This window comes from Cornus florida, unplaced genomic scaffold, assembly GCF_030987335.1.
Source record: "Cornus florida cultivar Cherokee Brave unplaced genomic scaffold, ASM3098733v1 CherokeeBrave_3.0.0_Hap2_Chr03, whole genome shotgun sequence".
Classification (NCBI taxonomy): Eukaryota; Viridiplantae; Streptophyta; class Magnoliopsida; order Cornales; family Cornaceae; genus Cornus; species Cornus florida.
Window position 1 is genome coordinate 13,620,336 of NW_026775573.1, and position 27,912 is coordinate 13,648,247.

Below are 27,912 nucleotides of genomic sequence, written 5' to 3' on the forward strand. Positions count from 1 at the left end.
TGAGAGGTCCTCCTAACAACATTATTCTTACATGTTTTAAGAATTTAATTTATCAACTTTGTATTGTCGGACAACACGTTTCGAGAGTTTATGAATTGATTAAATATATTTATTGTTACTATTCTTTATGGGATAATTTATATGTTTGTGATTTTTGTGTTGAGCATTTGGTAATGCTTTGTCAGTTACCAATTGTTTGATAGGGAATTGCAGCAGTTCTAAGAAAGGATCAATGGGAAGAAATTAAGATACTGATATGAGAGAGCTTACACGAACTCGTGATTTTTTTTTTTTTTTTTTTTCTTGATTAATTGTTAGTGCAAATTTATGTAACCCAATGTATTTCTCTAATAGGGAAAAATTCTCTCTAATAAGAACACATTTTTTTTTCACAAAATTGAATTCAGAATCTTGAAAAAGGATTGCATTTAGTACATTATGTTGGTATAAGTGTCTGCTGTATCTAGTTGGACCATCTGAATAGATAAATATGGTGGAGGTAGCCATTTGGCACCATTAGGTGGACCAATGTTTGTCTATTTACCTACTTTGACTACTATTAATCATTTGTGTGACTCCACATAATTCAGACATGACAGCAAAGCATGCCAATTTCATTAGGAATCTTGATTAACCCAGTTGGAAATTACCTAAATGCCTCCAATTTTACCTGAATTGATATTATGTATCTCTACTTGAATAATATAGCTATGGATCTTGGATATGCTTTTTTTATATCCCCATTCATTCAATTTTCAATTATGATTATTGTGATTGTTTTTGTTTATAGTGAGTGAAACCAAGGTCTAACCGTACAAACCAAGTCTAACCCGATTGAGTTTGACTCATTCTTCCTAAATGCAACTTAAGTTTAGAACAATAAGTTAATCTTGAATTAGATTTATCTCATCGGTTTAATAGTTGAGTTTAGTTTAGATTTGAGTTTATTCTCTTATGCTTCAAATTAAACTCGAATTGATCTCGCATGCAATTCAAATCCTTAAAATTACAGCCCCAGACCTTACGCGCTTTTTCGAGAACTTACGCTATGTTTGATAAAAGAGAAGAATTGAGGAGGAATGGATGAAACTTATCGTGTTTGGTTGGAGGGAAGGGAATGGAGAAAGGAAGCAATATTGGATAAAGTATTACATGTTTCTTCAAGTTTTTCTATTCCTCCAATTTTGGGAATGGGAGGTGAGAGAAAATGAATTACCACTTCCAATATACAATTTATAATTTTAACCTTTTCAAAAAAGTTTAAATGAATATCTACCTTTTTTTATTTTATACAATGAAAGTATATTGGTAAAAAATAAATTAAAATTATTTTCCCATTCCGACCAAAAAAAAAAAGGTATCACTTCATCTCTATTCAACCAAATAAAAAAACAGGGGAAAAACTTTTCCTTAGAGATTCTTCATTCACCCCTTATCTCTTCTGTCCATTTTTTCATCCATCTAACCAAACAAAACATTAGATTTCAGGAGATATTAGTCATGTATTTTTCATTCCACCAGCTAATTTATGCCCTACTTCAATCCAAGCGTTCCATCTTGGATCGAAGAATGTTTTTTCAACTCTAAAAACAATGATGATTATTATTATTGTTATTTTTCTTCCTATGTTTGTTAAATATTTGGTCCAAGTAACATGATTGTTCAACCACCGTATAGATTAGTATGATATTTTCGTGTGAACTCAAATGCTCTCATGGTCCACTCCAAACAGAAAGACGGAGATAAAATATAATTGTGCGAGAAATTATTATATAATTAAGATCAGACATTTTGTGAATCAAAGACTCTTTGATTAAAAAAATGACTCAAGCAGAATATATTAATGTATTACAAAAAAATATCAATAAGGAACTGAATTTAGTTGGTCTGCTACGGATAATATGAACTTGAACCATCTAATAATTTATGAGTAGGAGGGATCCAAATTAGATATGGACCCACAAAGGCCGAATGGCTAAATTGTGGAACGTGTCAAGCAATGAATGGTTGACATGGCTTTCCATCTTTCTGTGCCGTTTGGGTGCAAACATTAGGAGGCCAAAATTCAAGTATATGGTCCACCAATGAGTTTTTGAGGAGTGATAAATCAACAGTTGTTGTGATGTTATGATGGTGATTTGAGATAAGGTTGGGGCACAGTCTTTCAGTGGCAGAAAGTCGTCTGTGGCGGTCGAATATTCGCTTATTTCATATTCACACCACTATCAATTATTTGGGCTCCTCCATTTGACCCACCTGAGCGCCCATTCAAAAGGGTATTAATGTCTTCTCACAAAAACCTTTTTTTTAGATGAAGGTAGTTTATTGTTTAAGAAATCATTTTTTTATAAAAAAAAATTTAATATATATATATATATATATATAATACTAAGTAAATAATTAATATAGCATTCGTATATAATATATTGTAAAGTAATATATATATATATAGTTTTAATTTGATCCAATCATTTATAATGCATATCTGATTTGTTAAGTTAATGAATTATGAATTCAGATCATTATTGAAATATTATTATTATTTTTAATTCATACTTGACTAATCAAAACGAATTCGTATTAAAATTTGATCCCTATAAGTTATTACACAAGATTCCAATTTTTTAATACACAAGAAGAAGTAATTTAGACATACCTAGATTTTACACTTACATTAACACAATTACCCTAAATCAATCAATCCTAGCCGACCACGGTGACCCAACCAACAGTTGTACCGAATTAAATGATGGTACCACTTGGTTGATTATTTCAACTTTGATACCATTAATATATATACCATCTCCACACTCAAAAGACTATTTATTGTGAATTTTCTTATAATCTCACTTGGGAAGTTTGAGACCTCCTTTAATGACTGAAATTATATTAATACACGTGACGAAAAAATTATTTGTTGCAATTTTATTTTTAAATCACATTTATATGTCTAGACACTATTTTCAACCTCTTTAAAATTTTTCTTTTACATGGCAAATCTATGCCACTATCTCTAATTTGGAAAGTCAATACTTCATTTAACATATGTTTCCCTTTCAGCTATAAAAGTAAGTCAAAAATTAAATTTAGGAGAGGCATAGTGTATTATTATTATTATTATTATTTTTTTTATAATCACGACAATAAATACAGATTTTATAAATTAAGAGATAAAGAAGAAAAATTATTCAAAATAATATGTCAATCAATGAGTAATTTAAAGATAAATAGTTAACAAAATTTAAAAAGGAAAGAAAAATGAGAGAATTTTGAAAAGAAAAAAATTAGAGTTTAATTCAAAAAGGAAAAATTGACTTTTTTTTAAAGGAAATTAAACGAATTTAAAGAGTAAAAAAGGAAAAAAATACAAAATTTAAGAAATAATTTTAGAAAATAAAAATTTTAGGAGGCATTATATGAATTTTTTCATACATATATGTAAAAATATATAAACTTAATATATGTATTATAACATTCATAAAATGAGAACTCTGATCACATTTATGATTGTCAAAAAAATAAAAATAAATAAATCACATTTATGTGCTTTGGTAGAATTATGTTCAATAAATTTGACATAAGAATGAAACAAAGTGCAAATTATTTATTGCAAGTTGAAATGTGATTAAATAGCTTTAACATTTTAAAATTTTCAAATTAAGATAAACATACAAGTATTTTTAATAAATATTGTTTTGACAAAATCAATTGACCACAAATAAAAAACATAGTCCATTTGACACTGTCAATTTAAATTATTGTTATTATTTTTTACCACGGGAGACAATACCATAATAATGCATTTCAATTTTAATTAATGCATTTCAATTTTAATTAAATAGGAGACAAGTTATACAGTATTATTTTGCAAGAAAACAAAAAACATAAATATATTATTTTTCTTCTTTTTTCCAATTATCAATACAGTATTATATATTTTTCTTGGACTTACAAAACCCCACAAATCAAAAAGTTCTGTAAAATATATTTTCTCAAGTGCCCTTGTGTGGAAAGGGAGTGCTCACATAAATGACCCACATGAAAAATAAGGGGTGCCCAATCTCAAGCTGGCGCCAAAATCATTACCCTTCACCTCCTCCTCCTTCTTTAAAAAGTGAAAATTAAAGTAGAGGTTTGAACGGTCAAAAAAGATAACAACAACTGCTTCGTCCGAGACCACAATATATACATATATAATGTATCGTTATATATACATAAACAAAAAATACTTTTATATAGGGTTCAAGTTTGACCACACAGAGAAAAGCAACACAAAAACAAAAGAGAAGGTGAATATATAGATATATACAATATATATAAACAGTCTATAATCTCATAGAGGCTTATACGTTTCTCTCTCTCTCTCTATATCACTCTCTCTCTTTCTCCCCGTATCCATCTCTCTTTCTATTTATAGGTTTTTCCTCTTCCAAGGTCACGATCTTATCCACAGCACCAGTTATCGCAAGGAAAGATTTGAGGCCCGTTTATTCTTCTTGATCTACTGAGGATCCGATTCGATCGGGGTATGGTTCTCTTTCTTTGGTTTTCTCCTTCGTGGATGGGCTTTTAGGGATTTGGATCTATGATCGGAAGTGTTAGATTGGGGATATTGTTTACTTGTTTTGTTGATTTGGGTCTGTATATGCTTTTTATGTTGACTTTTGATGCTTTTCTGGATGATTAATTTTTCTTTCTGATTTTCGATTGAGGGTTATACTAAAGATCTTCAGTTTTGGTTCTAGATTATTTTCAATTTTGTTTCTATATTTGTTTGTGTGTGTATTTATGTACATAGCACTCTTGTTATTATATAGATGGTATATATATTAATTTTTGTTTATTTTCGTTTTCTGTGTGTGGTGGTGGTGTTCGAGTAAATTTTACTTGATGCAATAATTATCAATCTCTCTTCAGAGCCTGCACTCACAAAGAAATGGACACTTGGAGAAGTTATAATTTTTTTTTTTTTTTTTGGGACTGTTAGATTTTACTTGTTAAGGACAACAGAAAGTCTTAAGATATATTGGGTACCAAAAGATGTATTTTCTTTGATTTTTTTAAGGAATTTTGGTTCATCAATTGTATTTATTGTGGTATCTTAGATTTTACTTGTTAAGGGCAACAAAAAGTATACGAAAAGTTGTGTACCAAAAGATTTATTTTCTTTGACGTTTTAAGGAATTTTGATTCATCAATGGTATCTTCTGTCAGATTCCAAATTTATCTGGCATATACAATGGCAGAGCTACTTATAAATTAAAAAAAAAAAAAAAAATTGTAAGGGCAGAGCTTCCAAAATAAAAATGGTTTCATCAGTGTTCTTTGTGTTGCTGTGAAAGTTTGAAAATGTTTTTTAATTATCATATCTAATTCTCATTAATGTCGGTGGCATTGAATTGAAACTTGAGGCATTACCTGATGGTGGACTTTAGCTATCTGTGGTGTTCTTTGTGAACCTGGATGTGTAATTTTTGAAGTGCATAGCTGGTAATGATTGATCTGTTTGACAAATGGGGAAAATGTCTATTGATTGAGAGGATAGGTCTAGGATCCAGGAGACAATATTTTTTATATTATTGTATGGGGGCATTGCACAAGATTTTCAAACTGTATTTGGTGGCTTAACGAATTTCATGTATTGACCACTTTTTTTTGTTATAATATTGCTACTATCAATAATAATGACGCCTCACTGGCTATTACATGTCTAATAACTTTTATAGTTGACACTAGTAATTTTTTTGAGTTTTAATTCAACTGAAATTCACATATCAGGTATTTTTAAATGTTTTATTTGACAAGATTTTCAAACTGTATTTGGTGGCTTAACGAATTTCATGTATTGACCACTTTTTTTTGTTATAATATTGCTACTATCAATAATAATGGTGCCTCACTGGCTATTACATGTTGTCTAATAACTTTTATAGTTGACACTAGTAATTTTTTTGAGTTTTAATTCAACTGAAATTCACATATCAGTTATTTTTAAATGTTTTATTAGATAAGATTTTCTCCCACTGCAGATTTAGTCTCTCTTAATTCATTTATTAGGAAGAACTAACGGTGTAACGATAACGTCTTCTTTCATGCTGTTACCATTATGAGGTCTATTGGCCTTAATCTATTATTTATTGAGACCTTGATACATCGACAGGCACATATATGCGGCCTGGATTGTTTTCATTTGAACTTCAGATATTGGTTTACTTTTTATGTTTTGTTAGACAAGTTTCAGTTTATTCATTGAGACTTTTATATTTCAACAGGCTCAACACATAAATGGCCTGGATGGCTGGTCATTTGAACTTTAGTTATTAGCTTTCTTTTATGTTTTGCTAGAAAAGTTTCAGTTTATATATTTATAAATTCCCTGTGGATGCTTCAATTTTTATAAAGACCAAAGAAAGAAAAATTGTATTCATATTGTAAAATTTAGTTTCTGAGCTGAGTTTGTTTTGACCTCATATCAATTTCAGCAGGTAAATGATTTTGTAACAAGTAAAAACGTGATCGGTGGATTTGTATAGCAATGGCTTCGGTGGGTGTAGCACCTACTTTTGGTGTAAGACAATCCAGTGTCCATACAGTTGGTGTTGATCGGTTGCCTGAGGAAATGAATGACATGAAAATTAGGGATGATAAGGTACTTTTGACATTAGTTAAGCAATTCTCTCTGAGTGCTTGCTCTCACATTCTTTTGTATTTGTTGCTGATTATTTGCCATTGATTGATTTAGTCTATTCTGTATTTTGTAGGACATGGAAGCCACAGTTGTCGATGGTAATGGGACCGAGACAGGTCATATAATAGTGACAACTATAGGTGGTCGAAATGGCCAGCCGAAGCAGGTACGTGGAGCTGCTATTCACTTTTTTCATGAGTAACTTTTTGTACAAGCAAATTTAGTTGATTCTTTTGAATCTTAATTGGAGTGCAATATGGGGGTGGTCCATCTTAAGCACATCTTATTTTGGGGTGTGCTTAATTATTTTAAATTTCTTTCTATATCAAATATTCTCGCTTGTATGATGTTTATATTTATTTATTCTCCTTGATTTCATAATTTGACTTGGTTTCCTCTAAAATAAGTTTCTCTGATAATGATTTTAGACTATTAGCTACATGGCTGAGCGTGTTGTAGGACAAGGGTCATTTGGAGTAGTATTTCAGGTAAGAGTTTATGTTAACATATTCTCTCTCATCAACAACAATTCAATATGTTGTTATATTCTGATTTTATTTTTTATTTTTTAGGCGAAGTGCTTAGAGACAGGTGAAACTGTGGCTATAAAGAAGGTTCTCCAAGACAAGAGATACAAGAATAGAGAGTTACAAACCATGCGTCTCCTTGACCACCCAAATGTTGTTGCTTTAAAGCACTGTTTCTTTTCTACAACTGAAAAAGATGAACTCTTTCTTAATCTGGTACTTGAGTATGTTCCTGAGACTGTTCATCGTGTAATTAAACACTACAATAAGCTGAACCAGAGGATGCCACTGATATATGTGAAGCTGTATACATATCAGGTATATTGCTATTTCTTTGAAATTTGAGGTTGCTGTAGTATTATTTATTTATATTTTCTCTACTTCAGAACGTTTGAGATTCTGGCAAGTTCTATAGCTGCAATATTTACTCATTTTTCTGTTCTCATTGATATTTCTTTGAAATTTGAGGTTACAGAACACGCTTCCCCCAAACACCATCTCATTTTTCTGAATAAAATCAAACCTCCGTTTTATGGTCTGATGTGTACCTTTCCTTTTGAATTTTCATTTGAGAAAACATTTTTTCGTAGTTTAATTAGGTTAAACCGCCTTTCAAAATTGTATCATCCCTGTTTAACAAATAAGAAGAAAATAACTGAATGATGGTAATAATACCAACTTCAAAATTAATTACTACTGGTGGGTTATCTTAAAGTTTATTAATCAAAGAGAACTTGTCTAATGTTGACTCTTCTTGCTCATTCTCTCCCCCTCTTTCTATCTTGTTTGCTTGTTCTCTCTCTCTCTTTGGGGTTGAGGGTGGGTGGACTGCTTTAGTTTTCTTTTCATGTTATTTTTCCCTCTATTTTCTTTCTCCTCTCAAATTGCCCTCCCTTTTTTGTATAATAAACAGTAGTTGCGTTTTTAATTTTCTTGGTTAATCTTACTCTTTTTCCCTCATAAAAGGGATAGGTGTCTTGTAGATAGTATAATATGCTGTTGATATGTGGCAGATCTTCAGGGCGTTGTCGTACATTCATCGTGGTATTGGAGTGTGTCACCGGGACATAAAGCCTCAAAACCTTTTGGTATGTTTACATGTTTATTTATTTATTTGTGTGTAATATGATCAAGTGCTGTGACTGGACTTCTCGGGATGCAGTCACCCGAAATTATGTAATGGTAGCAGGCTTGATTGTGAACCATGTAATCATTCACTTCCAGTTGACCATTTCTCATTAGTATTCCTGAATTTGCATGGGTTCTTGGCTCTATTTTAAGGCTGACAACGGTGCCTTTGTTGTGTATTGTGTGGGGCACTCTTATCACTTCTAAGCTTTCGATTTAATTACTTTCTATTTAGTGGGTTTTTACTTTAGATATCAAGAAACAGAGATACACCATTTATCTCAATTTGTTACAACTTGGATTAGTGTTGATTTTTCGGTACCTTCAATTAGTGTTGACTGTGACATTAATGAATGTTTTAATCATTACCATGGAATGCTTCCTTTTAACATTAGGTTTGATTTTGGTCAAGTGACATATTTTTTTGAAGTCTTAAATCACATTCATTTTCAGTTTTTATATACTTGTTTTTGAAGTAATCCTCCTGTTAATTTTTCTTAGGAAGAGAATTACTAACTAATGGAACTTCGCTCTTAAAACTCTGTAAAAAGCATTTATACGTGCTGCGTTGCTTTGAAATATATCTTATAATTAGCATCTTATGAGAGCCTCTCTTTCCCGCGGTGCATTGTAAATACTCCAATGATCACCAAGCATTGCCCCCCAATTGCGGTTCCATGTTAATAGTTTTAATGTTACAACCGGTATTACCTGAAATGTAGATTTTTTGTACAACAAATACTCCATAAAGTGACATGATTAAGTATAAACTTAAGTAAATGACATAAATTCTGAGCTTCGCCTTGGAACATTGGCTATTGTCTTGTTAATGTTGATGCTCTTATATGTTTTTTTTTTTTCTCCAGTGAGCTTCTTTTATATACATTTTCTCCCATCAGCAACTTTTTGAGACTAAGATCTCTATTCTTTTGTGCAGGTGAATCCACATACCCACCAGCTCAAACTATGTGACTTTGGAAGTGCTAAAGTTTTGGTATGTTGTTGTTTATGTTCCCATATATTTTTCTCTTTATGTTTCCATATTTCTTTCCTTTTAGGTAGTAATAATAATAATATTGTTGTTGCTGTTGTTGTTTTTGCCTTCGTCTCATCCATTTGTTGGAATGCTTGATTCCTATTTTTTACAGGTTAAAGGGGAGCCAAATATTTCTTACATATGCTCAAGGTATTATAGAGCGCCTGAACTTATATTTGGGGCGACTGAGTATACTACAGCTATTGACGTCTGGTCTGTTGGTTGTGTTCTTGCTGAGCTACTTCTTGGACAGGTACCTGTTGACAAGGTTGTCTGTACTCATGGATATCTGGACTTTATGATATATTTTGAATATAATTTTTATTCTTTTGTTTTAAGCCTTTGTTTCCCGGTGAAAGTGGAGTCGACCAGCTTGTTGAGATTATTAAGGTAAAAAGCTTTAATTCTCTCTCTCTCTCTCTCTATATATATATATATATACATCAATACTTGGTGCATTGTGTTTTTGAATGATGGAAAAAATCCTCTGTAAATTTTGGGGGCTTGGGGCACATATATTGTTGCTGGGAATTGCCAACTGTTAAATAGTCTATATATTTTAAAAAAAACCAGGGTCAACTATAGATGAATGAATCAACAAATGATTCAGGGTACATTTCTTGGTATTAAATCTTGTGAATAGCCTGAAAGAAGTTTATTAATATTGTTATTACACAAATGGGTTGTATTGATGCAGATTTTGCTCTCTTTTTGGTGGATTGACAAATGATAAATTCTTTCAATTTTGTCGTCATTCTTGACCCAAGGATTGCTTCTTTTAGTTCAAATTCTGTGAGGTGCATGTTCCATTTTGTTTCACACTCTATGATTTTTGCAGGTTTTGGGTACTCCAACAAGGGAGGAAATTAAATGCATGAACCCAAACTACACAGAGTTCAAATTCCCACAAATTAAAGCTCATCCCTGGCACAAGGTATTAGGAAACTTATTTTATTCTTTTTTCTGTGTGTGGTTGCATGTCACCTTTCAATGTAATGAGATATATTTATATATTCATTTCCTCTTTGTTATCAGATATTCCATAAACGCATGCCTCCAGAAGCTGTTGATCTAGTTTCGAGACTGCTGCAATACTCTCCTAACCTACGGTGCACAGCTGTAAGCATAATTATTTCTTTCTTTTGGGGATGGTCATTACTAAGAAACAGTAATGGTTTGTGTTATCTGGTCATTATAAGATAGATTGTAGGAAATTAATTAAGAATGGAGATAGATGATGTCATTTGTCTCATATAGAACATTTTATCATTCCTGGATTCCCTATCTTGGTGGGTGTAGTCAAAGATAAATTGCTACTTGTCTAAAGAGCGGAAGTTTTTAATACCCTCTATAGTAGATGATGATGTGGGATTGATAATCTCCTGAATTAGTCATGCAACTGAACATGTCATTGGTCGTATATAGGGCAATCTATTCCCAGATTGCATTGGTTGGTTTAGTCAAGCATGAACTGATTACATAAGGTGGAAATCGAGGGTAATATTCTCTGTAATAGACAAATGATATGAAATTTGGGTCTCGTGAATTTTCCACCAAAAACCGAGCTCAAGTGGGCGTGCTTTCCGAGAGAATTTGGTAGCTGTATGTACCTACATTAACTACTAGTTATTTTGTTAGTTTTCTTTTCGTGATTTGAAATTGGATTCACTGCTTATTCGGTGGTTTAAAACTCTACAAATTACCCCTTGGAGTTGGCTGTAAATGTTCTTGGTATTGCACCATTGCACCAGCTTGATTACCCAGTTGTGACAATGTGGTGTTCGCATTTCTTGATTACTGTTTTTCCCCCTGATTAGTAGATTTGACAGAATGATAAAAGTTAGAAGAACACGACTATTTCTGGATTTGACTTATTAGTCCTCCCCTATAATTTTCCCTCGATGCTTCTTTCTGATTTTTAAGATTAGTAATATCATGTGCTAACTTTCAATGCAGTTGGATGCCTTGACCCACCCCTTTTTTGATGAACTACGTGATCCAAACGCGCGCCTTCCAAATGGACGTTTTCTTCCCCCACTATTCAACTTTAAACCTCATGGTATGAACTAGAACTTGGAACAATTCTTCTCACATTAAGTTTGTTGTCTCAAAATTTTCTAATTCCTTTTGTTTATGCTGCCTGCACGTCATTGTCAAATCAGAGTTGAAGGGAGTGCCAGTGGAGACGTTGGTGAAGTTGATACCCGAGCATGCTCGAAAGCAATGTTCTTTCCTTGGATTGTGATTTGAAGTGACAAACTAGCAAGTCTTCCATATGGAAGCCATGTGTTATTTCCCGCTCTTTTCCATGCTCATTTGTTAGTATTTTCTCTTTGTATTATCTTGTTTTGTAAAAGCAGATTTAGGAAAATACTACCCAACTTTTGGCCAACCTCAATGGGTATCATGATTACCCTGTTTCTGTATCACCAACAGATTTGTAACATTACATTGTCAAGGATGAACATCTGTTTAAATGATCTGTTTGATACTCGGATTTCAGTTTAATTTTGAGAGGGTCCAAAAGTTGGTGGCTAGCTACCACTAGTAGCCCTCATTCACTTTTGCCATTGTGTTAAATCAACCAATTCTGTGACTTCTTTGGAACTATAAGCGTACAGTCTGCAGAATCTTGTAACGGATTGTCACTGCATTTCTGCGCTCACTCTGTGTGTACACACACAAAAGAATGCAGTGTGTAAGAGTGTGTCTGAACCAGGCACGAAATCAATGTTGTGATGTGATGACTGCAAGATTGCAAGTGTCGGTTGTTTAAGTTCATTTAGGGCTTTTTCTTTTTCCAAAATTAAAATCATAATCTTAATTTTTTATGCTTTCAATATTTTCAAAGCAAGAAATTAGAAAGCAAGTTTAATAATTAAAATTTTGATTTTGTTTTTAAAATTGACAATCAATGTTATATACCGTGTGAGTGGGTGTGGGTGTGGGTGTGGGTGTGTGTAGGTAAGGGGCAGAGCTCTTCCATTCATTGAATTGGTGGAATGCACTACCAAAACTCTGAATTGAAAGATCGGCATCTCGCGTCAAATGCTCATTTTATTGTGGGGGTCGTCTGTTCAAGCAAGAGGGTCATTCATGATAATTTGATTCTTTGTCGCCGTAGATTGAGCCTAGTCAAGAATTCGTTTTTGTAGAGACACCTGTCTTTATGAGACTTTTTTGTTTCCAGTTGAAATCTGCTACTTTTAGAGTATATATCATCACTATGACGTTTTTTCGGGGTATTTCAATTACCAATCATGATGAATCCGATCTTGATCAGAATCCGAAAAACTATGCTCCGGCACCAGATTGGTAGCAGTAGAGCTTGCCGAAGACGTGGAGGGTGGTGACAAAGCAGATGAAGCAGAGGCTCATGACGAGGACAGTGGTGGGCGATATCTTGAGTCCGCCGCGAAGGTGCCATGTCGATGGGACCAGGTCTGGTGGTCAACGAGGATGATGATTGGGATTGAGGTGAGCCTCTCACCATTGTTGCAGTGCGAAGAATTCTAGAAGCGAAAAGGAAGAGAGACGTTTATTTATTTATTTATGAATAAGTTATTTATTTATTTATGAATAATGATACAGTACAGAAAGTAATTTCTATGTCACAAAATTAGAAAGTACTTTCTCAAAACAATAAAATAAAAATATTTTATTAAACATGATTTTTACTTTGATTCTCAATTTTAGGAATTGACAGTAAAAATCAGAAATCATTTATGTTAAATGGGCCCTAAGAGAGATGAAACTGAGGTCTTGCAAAACTTTTTGAGTTATCCTACTCAGTAATTTGAGTGAAATCAAAATGGTGTCCTTTGATTACAATAATTTGATGAAATCTAATGGGGCTCTCAAATTTTAACGGTTTTATATATGCATATGGTGGTTTAAATACATACGAAAATAGAGTAATTGAATAGAAGCGCTGGAGAGAGTATAAATGCTGGGAAAACTCAACATTGGGAGAAGATCAATCAAATCATTCTAAAATTCAATTTTTGTTATGTTAATATGTATATTCAGCATAAAAATGGCATGGTCAAAAAGTTTGTGGGATCCAAAAGCTCCTGATGTGGATGGGAACCATCAACCTCTTGTTCCACAATACAGTCATAAATTATTTGTTCTACCAACAAAATACTCTCTATTATTTCTAGTTAAGCATTTAACACCCGACGCTTGTAATTTTATATAAATTATAGTTTCAATTATTTGCTCAATCTAAAATCATTCTCCGCTTATCTATTTATCAAAGTAGTCTAGTGGATACTTGTTTGCCTTTCAAAATATCTCAGACTAAAAGTTTTAAACCACTATGTGAATATGTTTATGTCAAAAAATATATATATATATGAAAAAGAAAAATTTTGTGTGTTCCATTAATTTTCTTTTAGACTTTTTCTTTTTCCTCTACTCATTTTTTTCCTCTCCTCATATATATCAGTGATTGAACACAAAATTAAATTAGAGAAGTTTCATTATAAATTGAGATTATATTAATATTTACTTTGAGAGTGATACGAATTCATATACATTTTCTGAAGAGTGGCATACAATTTGCTGAATCAAATAAAATGACAATTGTAGACCGTTCACATTTTTAGACAGTTACAACCCGTACACATTTTTAGACAGTGAATTAATATGTGAATGACACACGTTTTGAAATTGTATCCACAAATTTGTATAATTTATTGCAACTCTTGATCATATTCACCTTCTAAAACATTATAACACTATTCATTATTTTAGTGGGTGAATATTACTCTTGATAACTTAGGACAACCATTAACACTCCTCCCATTTATATAAACCATCAGGATATTTATAAACTCTAAATAAATATCTCCCAAAAACTTTACATATCTATGCAAATTATCCCACACTCAATATTCCGCGAAAGTGTGCAGAAGTGTGGAATATTTTAGAACCAAACTCTCACATAAGGGCATGCAGACAAAGTAGTCTCAAACGCACACATGTCTTGCGTGACACAACCTCTCTCAAATTGGGCGGGCCTGACACAGTGTTGGTAGGGGTGGCAAAAGTTAACACATCCTGTCAACACGACACGAGTTAAGCGGGTTTGGGTTGACCTTAAACGGGTTGACACGATTAACCCGTTTAGTTAATCGTGTCGTGTTTAGGTTGAGAGGTTCAACTCGTATAACTCGTTTATACACGTTTAATTATATATGTCGTAAATAAATTTTTGTTTAAGTTCTAAAATTAATAATGTCATATAATTTAATTTTTGTAAATTATAAACAATTTAGTAATTTGATTGATTAAAACTTATATATTTTTTTAATATTTATTATTTTATTGAGTATTATTAATAATTTAAATAATATATATAAATTTTTTATAAATAAGTTATTAGGTTACTTGTGTAACCTGTTTAATAAACAGGTCGTATTAATGTTGTGAATTTTTGACACGATTATTAAATGGGTCGTGTTCGAGTTCAGCTGTTTAAATATAATACCTTAATTTGACACTGACACAATTACCACGTGCGAACACGAATTGCCACCCTAAGTGTTGGTGAATTAGTCATTATTGCAGAGTCCATTCTCTTTTCTGTCTGTGTGTTGTACGACAACAGTGGTGAGGGTGACACCGGCATGCTCTTCCCTCTCAAGGACATCCACCTGGCCACTGCACGCACAATGACTTCGAGTTGTGACTCTAGGTCACCGTCCTTGAACCGTTGCTGGTTTTCTTGGCCTTCGTTGGTGTGTTTCAATCTTCATTGTTGACGTCGTTTTGGAGCTACTGGTTAGTGTTTTGGATGGAAAATAGGACCTTTGAATTTATTGTCCGAGAGAAAGGAGTCACCAAGTTAGAGATTTTCTGATGTCTTTTGATCTATTCAATATTGATGCAAAGTGTTCTGTTATGATAAATTTGAAAACTATGATGGTGGACAGTGGTTGCTTGGGGATTAAAAATGAGAAAAGTTAGAAATTAGAGGAATTGATAGTCCTGGGAGGATTGAGAGGTAAAATCATTCCAAGTTTTTTTAATTGATTCTTTTCTGTTATCTTCTATGCTTGTTGATGTGCTTATTGGATTTAATGGTGGCGGCGGCCGCGGCTGGTGTGATTATTGGGTAAAATGAAGTGGTGGCAGAGGCGACTTGATAGACAAAGGAGAGAGAAGAGAATGAAGGAGAAGAACATATATGTTCCCAATGTGGATTTGATGGTGGCGGAAGCTCCCAAATTGCTTCGCTACAATGGTACAACTCTTTCTGATTGTGATTTCTTCCACACACACACATCCATGTGTTAATATATATATTACTTTGGTTTTCTTTTATGTTTAAGTTTTTATATTCTGATTGCTTTTTACAGAAAACTTTCATTTATTGTGTTTCATTCCATTTATTTATTGTTAGTTTTTTTTTTTTTTTTTTTTTTTTTTTTTTTTTGATTTTTCTTTTTTCGTTTTTTCAATTTTTAGGAGAAACAAATGATATAAGCAATTTAGTCAGGTGTGACCCATGTTTTAGGATTTGCAGATATTTGGTGTTTGTTAGGAATATAATTGGTAATAGAATTCCAGAATTCTGTCAAATTCACCCGAAATAATAATTGAGCAAAATACAAAGCAACTATGAATGTTGATGTGGTGTAGTAGTGTATTCCCCTGTTAGGAGCTTTGTAAGATTGAAGTTTAACTCATTTGAATGATGATGGTAGCACGGGAGGATTAAGGCATTCCTATATTCGGAAACGGCGACTAATTTCCAATGATTAAGCATATGAGATAATTAATACAAGGGAAAGCTTGTCAAGCAGTAAATTCTGGTTCCTGAGGGCAACATTTAAAGATCATGTAAATCCTCCATTTGGAAATTAATTAAAACAAACAGATAGGTAGGGCTGATACTTCTTTTGGTAGGATCAATGACAGAGGATTGGATGGACAGGAAGGCGAGAGAGATGGAAGAGGTATCCTAGAGAAAGGAGGGAGCCTTGTTGCTGTTTGGTTAAGTAGAAAGGAAGTGAGGGAGGAACAAAACAGTTGTCATATGATTTGCCTTTATACTCACATATATATTTATATACATATTTATAGTTGTACACATGCATACATGTACATTCACATATATATATTTCCCTCTCCCCTCTACCAAACAGGGGGAGCTCCTCCTTGCACTTTTCCTTCCCTCTTCTTTTCCCCCCACCAAACATAACATGAGTGCCCAAATGATGCCCAAATTCTTGTCTTAAGTGGTTTTCATGATCATGCTAATTGGGGTGGTTGCACTTATACATCCTAGTAATGATACAATTTATGTTAAAAACAAGAATAATAAGGTCAAGAAATATGTGATCTAGGCATCCTTGAGTAGACCACTCTATCTTAGTTTTACAACTCTCTCTATGTCTTCAACTTCATTTTACCTTTTAACTCCTCTCTACATCTTCAGTTGTAAACCTTCAGCCAGACTGCCCTATTTGCTTGTGCACCTTGCTCCATCAGCATTTTGCTCATTGGCTTAGTAACATCTACCAGGTTCCCATGACCATTCTATAAACGAGGGCGTGAGTTGTGCTTCAGCACAATAAAGAAGATAAAGGCAAGACAGGCAAACAACACACACATTGCAGACAAGGTGAGTATGGCTGTATCTACTCTCTTGTGGTTTAAAGCTCTCAATCTTGCCAGTCTATCCCACACATATGAGCCATCTGGAAGCCGTGGGCAGCTGCAGTCTGATCTGCAATTCTTTGTATCACAATAAAAACTGATTGAGGTCAATGCGTTCACTGCATATTGGAATGGGTTGCTCCAATACATCCACCTGTAGAACTTTATGTCGGATAGCACAACAACTACTCCAGAAGCTGACACCCACAATGAGGTGACAATTGACACAACAAATGCAGCGAGTGTAGGCACTGGTGCTAGGAAAGTGACCATCATCCCGAAATATGTAACACACAATGTGAACATGAAGAGCACTAGCCAATACAGTAGGAATTCTGTAGTTGAACCTGTCCCAATTCCTGCCATGCTATTCCCAATTCCTACTACTGCAAGCGTTGCGATTAAAAAATATGGAATCTCACCCACTGCCCATGAGACTGGATAAAATATTGGAAGATACATTCCAGCCCTTTTCTCTCTGAAGTATACCAGCCTGTCTGTGCCAATTTGGGGGATGACATTGTTTGCTGAGATAACCCCAATGAGTATAACTTGCATGTATATGTAAAGTGAACGTGAAGTCAAGCTGTATGTATCTTTGTAGTCGATTTGAAAGTAAAGGGAACCCATCAGCAGACCAATCATGATGCACCCTGTAAGTCTACCATATGTATATTGCACATTTCTCCATAAGAACCTTTGTGTTCTTAGCAATACCAAAATTGCTTGGTGTGAATATGGAGCTGAGTAAGTAGAAGATAGGCGCTCTGTTGTTCCATTCTTGGTCAACTTCTTTAAATTTCTCATCTCTTTTTGGTTGATCTCATGCAAGCAACTCACTTTAAAGATCTCTGCAAAGTTCAATGAAGGAGTACCCCTATTTTTTATGCCTAGGCCAAGAGCCCCCATGACAAAGCTAACTGGACTTTCTCTAATGAAATATTGAGGGGCCTTTGGAATTGATGCAAAATAATCTAGCAAATCTTTGCAGTTAGATCCTATTGGACCAAAGTATGCTTGGTCCCCTTCTTGTGTTAGAATGAGAGCCTGGTCAAAGAAGGACAGAGAACGAGCATTGGGGTGTGTAAGAGTAGCAATAATGACACGATCTGACTCTGAAATTTGAAAGAGAATTTTGAGGATGTTCAGTGTTCCTGTTGTGTCGAGGCCAGATATTGGTTCTTCAAGAAAGAGAAGACTCGGGTTAGCAGCGAGCTCTACTGCTATTGTCATCTTCTTGGCTATTTCGAAAGTCTTTCCAGTGGTATCACGAAGGGAACCAACTAGTTGGTTGGAGTAGGGCATTAGACCGAGTTGGTTAAGGACCAGCTCAACGTGAATGCGACGGCCCTTGGTGTTGATTGCTTGGTCAAGACGAAGTGCTGCACTGAATTGAAGGGATTCACGTACAGAGAGATAAGGTTGGTGGGCATCAAGCTTCTCAACATAGCCTGTTAGTCTAAAGAAGGTAGCTCCAGGTTTTACATCATTTGCCTGAATGTTTCCAGTGAGGTTGCCAGTTAAAGGTACCCTTCCAGCCAGGCACTTGAGCAGTATGGGCTTGCTTGTTCTGGAACCACCTAATATGGCTAGCATGTTTTGTGGTCTAGCATAGCCAGTGATGTTGTTGAAGATTGATGTACTTTCTTTAGTTTCCTCATCATACCTGATGCATAAACATTTTTCTGTGGTTAAACACCAATTTTAAAGAGAATATCTGACCCCAACCTGGTAATATAATATTCTTTTGAAGCAACTGGGGAACCAACAGGAACAGTAGGAGCATTGAGATTTGGATTTAGAGATTACATTTAATAGGTTAAGATTCTAAATGAGGGTTAACCTTGGCGCAATGGTAAGGTTGCTCCATTGTGACCTGGAGGTCACATGTTCAAAACCGGAAACAGCCTCCCCATACGGAGGTAAGGTCGCGTACATCTGACCCTCCCTAGACCCCGCAATGGCGGGAGCCTCGTGCACTGTGTTTGCCCTTAGGTTATGATTCTAAATGTTTAACTAACTAATAGATAGGAGAACACACCTTGTGAATGACAAATCCTTGAACAGGAGGGTTACTGGTTCAACTGGAATTCCTAGCTGATTCCTCTCAAAATCAATTCGGAATTCTTCAATCCATTTCTCAACTCCCTCATTGTGGTTCATTTTGCCATAAGCGGAAAGTAAACTTTGCGGCCTACTATATGTGGAAGCACTGCTGTAATCATTAGAATGTCCATTGGGACTTCTGTCAGACTCAAATCCACTCTCCATATCTTCTTTAAAGTTGCTTATTACTGGGCATTTTTTGAGATGAGGCAACGACTGGCTGGTTGCTGTGAACTCTATTTTCTTCAGTGCCAATAATGCTAACAAGTTGGCAGCTACTGTCCACCCCAAGATAATGACGAAAGGCAGCCATCGTCTCTTGCCGTCTTCAGAAAGCTCATAGAAGATGAGATAGGCTTTTCCAACCGTCATTGTTGGGTACTGGTCACAGAAAGGAAGCTTGCCAAGGAAGTTGGAGCAGGGCTCAGTGTAACCCTCAAACTGGAACCGGCAGAATGAGACATTAGCCCAGTGAATTGGGTTCACATAAGTGAGCCATTTCCAGTATGTTGGGATATTGGATGGGTAGATCACAAAGCCACTGAAGAGTAGGAAGATCGAAACTAGTAGACCTGCAAGCAGTGAATTGATATAATTAATTCCCAAGTTACATTGAACTTCAAAGGTTTTCAGGCATCAATTGCATTCTCTCCGCGATACTTAAATTGGGGAAGCATGGGAATTGAAGCTTCTTTGTTCAAAGGAGAACTCTCTGTTCACACAACTGCTTGCAGAATGCTCACAATGCATATGCATGGTTTCACTTTATTGGTCACACACTAGATGTTCTGAATCACTAATAGGGATCATAAACGAGTGCAAAAAACTTTAGTTAAGAGAAACAGAAGTACCTGCTAAAGCATTTCCCACTTCTGGAATGGAAGAGATGGCGCTAATAAAGAAAAAGACAGAAGAACCAAAGTATGCAACCAAGAATAACAGAAGCAGGTACTCAAAGAATGGTGCCCAATCTCCTGCCAATGATAGACCCGCCAAAAAATAAACGCAGAGAGTATAAGCCAGTGCCTGCAAAAAAATACTGCAGATTTGAATTCTGTGATAGCTATGGCTACTTCTTCAGTGCATAAAAAAGTAATTGAACATTACTTCTAAAAGGGTTTGTGGGAGATTGACTATGCAATGAGCAACTATGTACGAAGAAGCTCTGAAGAATCTCTGAGCCCTATGCTTGTAAAAGATTGGTCTTTGGAGCATGTATAGAGGAAGCTGCACTAGATTTATGAGCATTATGCTCATGGTAGACACGAACCCCAGGGCCCTCACTGAATTCATTTGCTGTTGTGTATATTGATCTCCTAGTTTGTGGAATAGAGTCCCTGCAAACACACCGAGTACAATTGCCTGCAAAACTCAAGAATTGATACTTAAGATAACCTGAAGATTGTAATGATTGGTTGATCCTCATACATAATCAGTCGTAGTCAGACAAGTGGTAGTATTGACCTGGAATAACCTTAACTTCAGCAAAGTTTGGAGCCTTTTAGTGATCTTGACTTGCCTCTTTATTAGAGTTTTAGTAGACTTCCACCACGTCTGAACAAAGGGCCTTTGGAATTGCTCCCATTGAGCTTCATACTCCTCCTCCTAAAGAACAAAAAACCAAAATGAGGGATAAGGATCTCTCTCTCTCTTATTGGTGAGATCTCTCTTTTGGTTTTAAGACATAATTATTGCATCGTTATTTACATCTGAAATTAGTATGCAATCCATCTGATTCACCATTTGTCACTTCTTTGCTGGTGTTAACAAGTTGGCATACCTCTTCCTTGTAGCGCTCAACTTGGAGATGGATGGGGCCTCGTTCCTTCTTTAACACAGAGTATGCATGTGAGGCACGCTTGCGCTGGATTTTTTGTGAGCCCACAGCTAGGTATTGCATTTCTTCGTTGTTCATGGATATTGCTGTGACCACATCTCCAATCTGAACTCTTCCTGTGCTCTCAATTCCCCCTGAATGCCCTACTTTGGTAGAGAGCTTAGCAACCACCAATTCTGCAAAATCATATGTGCAGAGTAAGTGTAATTGTCATTGATTTTTGAGAAACCATGAGTGGCAAGTTATCAAATATGTCGGTAGATGACTTAAATACCTGTCTCTTTTCTTGGCTGTGAATCAACTGAATAATGGTATATGGATGGCGTTTTAAGGGATAGGCCAAGCCCGGGCTCACTTTCTACCCAATACGTGTGTTTCACATCATCTCCGTCAACAATCCTCATAATATCTCTGTAATGATCTGAAGCCCTGTAGCATTCTACAAGTTCTTCAATGGTCAAAGGAATTGCTTCTGATCCCATATATTGGGAACCATATCCAGCTACGATATCTTCGAGAAACTCAGCGGACTCCACATGCGATGGTTTCTTATACCTGCATATTAAAATCAATGGTGCTACTTTTCTGTGTTATTGCAACGAAGGGAACCGTAAGTGCTTATGAGCAACAATTATAGTGCCTGCTTGAGTCAATTTAACAGTTTTCTGTTTTTTGATAACTGAAGTCAGAAATAATGCAAAATTTTGTTTGGTTGACAGTTTCTGAAAATTGTTTTTTGAAAACTCAGTTAAGAAAGTGTCATCTTCAAAGACCTGTCTTTTATAGTTTTTTTAAAACAGTTTTCTATTTCTTGAGTTCTTGAGAACTAGTTTTAGAAAACTGAACCTAACCAGACAAATACTCTCTTCTATCACTATGACTATAGTACTAACCCGAGCTTGATGAAGTAAGGAATTGCATCTTGACGAGTGCCTTGGAACAAAACGTGACCATCACCGAGAAGTATAATCCGATCAAAAAGATCAAACACTTCCTGTGAAAGTTGGGTTAGGGACATGATCGCAGAAGATTGCTGAATCCTGCTAATGGTCCTTATAGTGTCCACTAAGTCGTACGTAGCTGCAAGATCGGACCCGGTAAATGGTTGATCATAAAGCATGACTGAATATGTTCCCAGTGCTAACTCAGCTGTTGTGAGCTTCTGTCGGTCTACGTCAGAAATTGCTTCTCCAGAAAGTTTGTGTTCAATATTCTTTAAGCTTAGGATTTCTAAGACATACTCTAGAAATGGATCTTGTCCCTCCACCAGTGCATGGGCAAAGAACTTTCTCATTTGAGGAGTGAAGTTCTCTGGCCGAAGCCCCTGAGTGCAGTCCCTTGCAAATTCAAGCGTCTCTCGAACTGATAAAAATGGAATGTGTCTGCAATTTCAGGGACAACGGAAATATAAATCTTGAATTTCCAAGAATCAATGACGATTTTATGGCATTTAGGTTTAGAGCACATACTTGTCAAGTTGGCCACTGATGAAAGCAATGAGCCTACTGAGACGTATTTCGGTGGCGAATTTATCATTGTACATCACCACACCTTGCAAGTCTGAGTTCTTAGTTTCTTCTACTCTTCCTGCTAGAATTTCTAAGAGAGTGCTTTTTCCGCATCCTGCAAGATTTGATCTGTGGATTAACTTTATGAACTTCTTCAGCTTCAGAAACTAAGGCTGTCTTTGTAATATCAGCAGTGGCAGCATAAATCAATCAATGGCAATCTAACAAGGTAAAGAATTTATTATTTTTCATCTGTCGCTGGCAATTATATTTATTTATTTCGGAGTTTCTGCAATTATGATCCTGTTGTGTTGCTTATTAATCTACTTCCTCTTACTATATTTATTCCTGTGGTCCTCATTATTTAGCTGGAAAAATGTTACTAAGGTATATCTTGAATGACTATGATCATTTGATTGTAACAGTGTTTGTTACAAATTGAAATGACTAGGTATCTCATGTGTTTGTTAAGAAATATGTTGGAAACGACTTTCACCCTTCTATAAGAAACACGTTTTCTTAATTATCTAGTGGCTTAATGTTAGCCCCTTGACAAAATTTAGCCCTGTAACACTTAACCTCCTTGAAAAAACCGTCCGGCAAATATCACTTCCAGGTATAAGTTTTTTAAGTTGGGGATTTTGTTTGCAAGAATACAAATTTTTTTTTTTGTTCTGGGAAAATGTATGAATTGTTGTCCGTTACTTTTTTTTATGTCAGCAAAATGAAAAGAGAAAAGCCAATTTTTTTTAGCCAGTTCTTTTGGGTAGAGTTTGTGTGATGTTCCACATCACCTGGGAAAAGAAGTTGTTGGCACTTATATGAGTCGGATGCCTTCTAGTTGTGTAGATGCGTTTTGAAAATCCTGAGTCCGGAGAGAGTGCAAAGTGGACAACAAATACACAGTGGGGGTGAGTTGTGATATTTATTCAAAAACCCTAGGTCCAATCCATCTTTGTTGCATGTATTCAAATAACCCGTGTTAATTTTGGATCACCTGTTCCATTCTCTTGTTTAGGACTTTTGGAATCATGTGTGATAGATGAAAGATGAATCATGTGTGATAGATGAAAGATGATTGAGAATACTGTATTTGCTGCTATGAGATAAGTGGATTTTTTAATTTTAATTTAATTTAATTTATTATTATTATTATGATCTTCTCTTTCCCTGTCGTGAACTCATTTCAACTTTTATCTAAATAAACCAAAATAAAGTGTTTTGAATAGTTATAGCTTGTAAATGGAAACTTCTTATATGTATATATGTTAAAGAATTAAATTTTGAAGCAATTATGTTTATCAAGAAACTTTCCCCCTCCCAATGGGCAGTAGCCCAATTGTATGATCTCTCTCTTCAAAAAAGAAGTTGAGTATTCAAGACCCTTGTTAGGGGCAATATCATTGGTGTGTGTCGGTTGCTTAAACTTTTCAGAATATATATATATATATCTATATTCCCCTACCTGGAGGGCCAAGTAGAAGGGTCATAGACCCAGGCATGACATATCCATCCACTCCCTTCAAAATATGCACCCAAGTTGAATCATTTCTCTGAAAAAGGGTCCTGAAGGGACCAACAAAGCATCCCACCAATTTATTTCCAAAAGTTTCATATTTGTTGCTTGGATTCTCAAACTTCTTCGAGTACTTTATGCCAGAAAATCGAACAACCTGAAAAATTTAGCAATATCAGTGAGGCTAATAGAAGATTAATAGACCTTGGGACATGGTATCTGTTCTTGAAAACATTGTGGTTGCTTTTTCTTTAAAACTACATTTTTCACTTTTAAATGAACTTTTATAAATCTCTATTTTTGTCAAAAATAAAATTTCAATCGTTCCTCGTTTGCATCTCTCTCCTCAGAAATTGGTAGGAAAGAATTGACTGACCAGGTAGATCAAAATTGCGGAAATTTTATTTATTTGTTTTTTGTTAAGTGTTCTATCATCACTTCCAGGTTTGATTCTCTTATCTTTTCACACACCATAACTAAGATTTTATCTAGAGAAGATAGCTATTCTGAAGGCTAATTCTTATTTTTAGTTGCCTCCAATATATCAATAATTAAAATTGTTTTTGATTAAATTAATTACATTGACCATTTGTATCACTACTACAAAAGTAGTATGGTACTACATAAATGAAAAATTCATGCAAAAATTGCATGATGCTCCCTTCATACCAAGTCATCTACATGAAAATGTAAAGTCCCTTAAAATATAGAAAATTTTAACTTCCAAACCGACTCTGTTAGATATGTATTACATTTCTTGCCAACTGTCCCATGTACTCGCAATGAACATCAACAATTAAATCCAAAATATCTTTGAGTGAAGTTGAATATAACGCGTGACTAGCTTGACTAGCCTGACTCACATCATTTATCAATAAAAAATAAAATAATAATAATAATGTAAAATGAAGATAAAATTACTCAAAAAAAAATTAAAAATAAAAATAAAAATTGACTCACGTCACTTGTTTAATATCAGCATATTAAAGCATATAAAATTTTATAAGCATGTCACAACTTTGAAGCCTTTGGTTTATTTGTATGGGTTTAAAAAAGAGTTTATAAAAACTACCTTGTGTTACTAAAAATTTCAAAAAAACACCATATCTAATGGCAAATAGTTAGTTCAGTAGAAAAGATTCAGCAAATGTTTTATCAAACAGAATGAAAAAAGATTGTATGAGACTGAGGATGGGTTCAGGGCAGGCTTTCCTTGTTCCTGGGTTGGTCCGTGATCTGAAAACCAAGCAGGGCAGAGCCAAGTATGGGGCCCAGACACCAAATTTATGCATTCTTAAGCGAATGTCAAAGTTTTGCTTGAACGCATATCATCTGGTATCTCAATAACGTTTAAAGTAAAAGTTTAAGAGTTCAAGTTCGGAAGAAGCTGTATAAGTGTGTTAATATTAGTCATGTGAGCACAATTATTATTGTTTTTGAGACTGAAGACTTACGCGACTGCTGAGTGACAAATGTCTTGCTGTGAGCGCTTTAGTAGAAGTGCTACCAAATTTTAATTCATTAATTTGACATTTTGAAGTCAAATCATTTCTATTTCTATAAGATTGAATGATAATAAATTTTCAAACGTGAAGTATAAGAAGAAAAAAAAATTACCAATAGACACTATCATTGTCAGAAAATAAAAATAAAAATAAAAAATTAAATTAAAAAAAAAAAACTCATTTTGTATCATAAAACTTGTTCATTTTAAGAAGTGTGAATAGTGAACAAATTTTACGGAACTGAGGAGTAAAAAAAATAAAAACCATTAGAGACAAAAAGAGGAGCTTCCACCAGCAATACAAAGATTCCCAAATATTCTGTGAGCTCATATAGTAATATGCAGTGGTAATCATGTTTATATATTATATATATATATATATATATATATATATATATATGGATATATTTGTATGTGTTACTAACTTACTACTGTGTATTTATTAGTTACTTTTCCAAAGTTGTATACTCAAAACCTCTAACACATTGCTATACCATGCTATAGGTGGATTAGTGCAAAAGATCTCATAAACTGGCAATTATGCCAAATCAATATGACAATATATGATAGAATAATGCGAATAAAATAGTGTATATATTATTAGGAGAAGAGAAAGGTCAAAGATAAATACATACCTATCATATATATATATATATATATTATGACATCCAACCTACCCAATTGTTTTGAAATTCATGAATTAGGATTATGAGCTAGACTATTAAATACGAGAATCATTATTTATTAAACTATAATTCTATAACATGCTTAGGTGAATGACTGCAAGCCTATGATTTTTTTGGGGCAGTACCCTACAAAACAAGGGACAGAGTTACCCTACCTGTTGAGGAATAGGAGGAGTGATTCTTGCCACGTCACGCAAATAACTAACAAAACCATCCTTCAAAAGGTACTCCATCCCCATGAGCTCCTCACTCTTCTTCCTCACCCCATTCACTTCACCGCCACCATCCTTCACCTCTTCCACCTCTGTCGTCTCAAACGCCCTCCCAACCTCATCTCTCAGCCCGTGCCTCTTCAGGCTCTTATACATCCTCAACGCAACGTACCTGGCCGTCTCCGGCGAAGCATTCTCTATTCGTTTCTGAACTTCCGGCGTCGACCCACCTGACCTCAATGCCGGCATATTTGCCACGTAAGTTGGCTGTGTTACGACGCTGTTATTGCTTCTCGCCGAACACGCGCCGACTGAAGATGGTCTTGGTGAGTAGTTTTCAGGTAGTGACATGTCACCTTCGTCCCACCTTGTGGAAGTTAATGGGGAAGTCATGAGATTGTTTGACATTCTGGTTTTCGTAAAATTTAGGGTTCTTGAGGTTGGAAGAATTGTTTCAAAGAGGGACTAGGTTTTGTTGGGATTTAAATGAAGGGTTGAGAGTGTTTTTATGGGTTTAAATGTAATGTTTATTGAAGTTCTTTATTGTGATTGTCAAATGTGTTTGTGTTAATAAAGTGAAAAACTAGTTCTATGCATCGTGAAAAGCGGCTCATACGCCACGTGGAAGATGGAGGTTGCGTGATGACAAGGAAATAGAGACATAATAACAATACAGTATCTATGTTAAGTTTGTCAATAAGGGCGTGTTTGTCTCTATTTTGTGTTTTGGATTTCGGATAAAGTAAAATATTTTTCAGAAAATATATTTTTTATTTTTTAGTGTTTGGTTGTAGTAAAATATTTACGAAGAAAAAAAAATTTTAAATTTAATAAAAATAATTTATTCATTAATTTTCGACAAGTTATTTTACATATTCTGTCCGATGGATTAAACCTCAACCTCGACGTAGACCTTTACTGAACACCGACAAAGTAAAAATAAAAGAATAATTTACCTGGAAAAAAAAATTATTTTTTTAAAAAAATATTTTATGCCGAAACAAACAGGGCCTTCATGCAATGTTTTTGTTGTGCTGTCATGTATTTAGAAATAGGAATTTGTTTTGTATTTAAATTTGTTGCACAATATTTTGAAATAAATACATACATAAATATATATATAGATTTGAAAAGTCAAAAATATATATTTTTTCGTCATAATTTAGTTGTTCATCTTTTCTTTTTGGATTATTCTAAAATATTTGTCACTTTAAATTTTTTTTTTTTGGTAATCGTGGGTGTCCGAACTAGGTTACGCGCAACTCGACTAATTCCACGAGACCCTGAAGTTAACAACCGGATAAGCCTCCAATGGCAACCATTGAGGAGTAAACTCAACGCCTGACCAACTGAGCTATCCCACAGGATTGTCACTTTAAAAAGTTAAAATAATATATTTCACATATTTCTATAAAATACTCTTGAAGTTTTAAAAAAATTCAAATTTGATTATATATATATTTAAATTTGAAAGGATAATTCAGTAACTTTTAAAT

The 27,912-nt window shown here is 34.5% G+C and overlaps 2 protein-coding genes across 4 annotated transcripts; one reads left to right on the forward strand and one right to left on the reverse strand.

The window, feature by feature from the left end:
- Window positions 1–4,321: 4,321 nt before the first annotated feature.
- LOC132299551 (shaggy-related protein kinase alpha-like) lies at window positions 4,322–11,887 on the forward strand. 3 transcript variants are annotated; one of them, XM_059796251.1, is made up of 13 exons: window positions 4,322–4,526; window positions 6,483–6,649; window positions 6,762–6,854; window positions 7,117–7,176; window positions 7,261–7,533; window positions 8,229–8,303; window positions 9,281–9,337; window positions 9,492–9,632; window positions 9,719–9,769; window positions 10,218–10,313; window positions 10,415–10,498; window positions 11,336–11,438; window positions 11,542–11,887. In XM_059796251.1, the coding sequence occupies exons 2-13, from the start codon at window positions 6,536–6,538 to the stop codon at window positions 11,622–11,624; spliced, it is 1,230 nt and encodes a 409-aa protein (XP_059652234.1). In that variant the 5' UTR covers window positions 4,322–4,526; window positions 6,483–6,535; the 3' UTR covers window positions 11,625–11,887. The 3 variants fall into 3 exon arrangements, with proteins under 3 accessions (XP_059652234.1, XP_059652233.1, XP_059652235.1); XM_059796250.1 differs by having other exon boundaries at window positions 6,486–6,649; XM_059796252.1 differs by lacking the exon at window positions 4,322–4,526 and adding an exon at window positions 4,559–4,637.
- Window positions 11,888–16,927: 5,040 nt separating this feature from the next.
- On the reverse strand, window positions 16,928–26,824 carry LOC132301121 (ABC transporter G family member 39-like). The gene is made up of 12 exons (XM_059798400.1): window positions 26,360–26,824; window positions 23,964–24,171; window positions 22,460–22,613; window positions 21,884–22,372; window positions 21,265–21,545; window positions 20,934–21,166; window positions 20,618–20,758; window positions 20,261–20,515; window positions 20,005–20,179; window positions 19,089–19,725; window positions 18,891–19,037; window positions 16,928–18,713 (listed from the first exon to the last, which is right to left on the reverse strand). Exons 1-12 carry the CDS (start codon window positions 26,822–26,824, stop codon window positions 16,928–16,930), a joined length of 4,971 nt encoding a protein of 1,656 aa, XP_059654383.1.
- Between the last annotated feature and the right edge of the window lie 1,088 nt (window positions 26,825–27,912).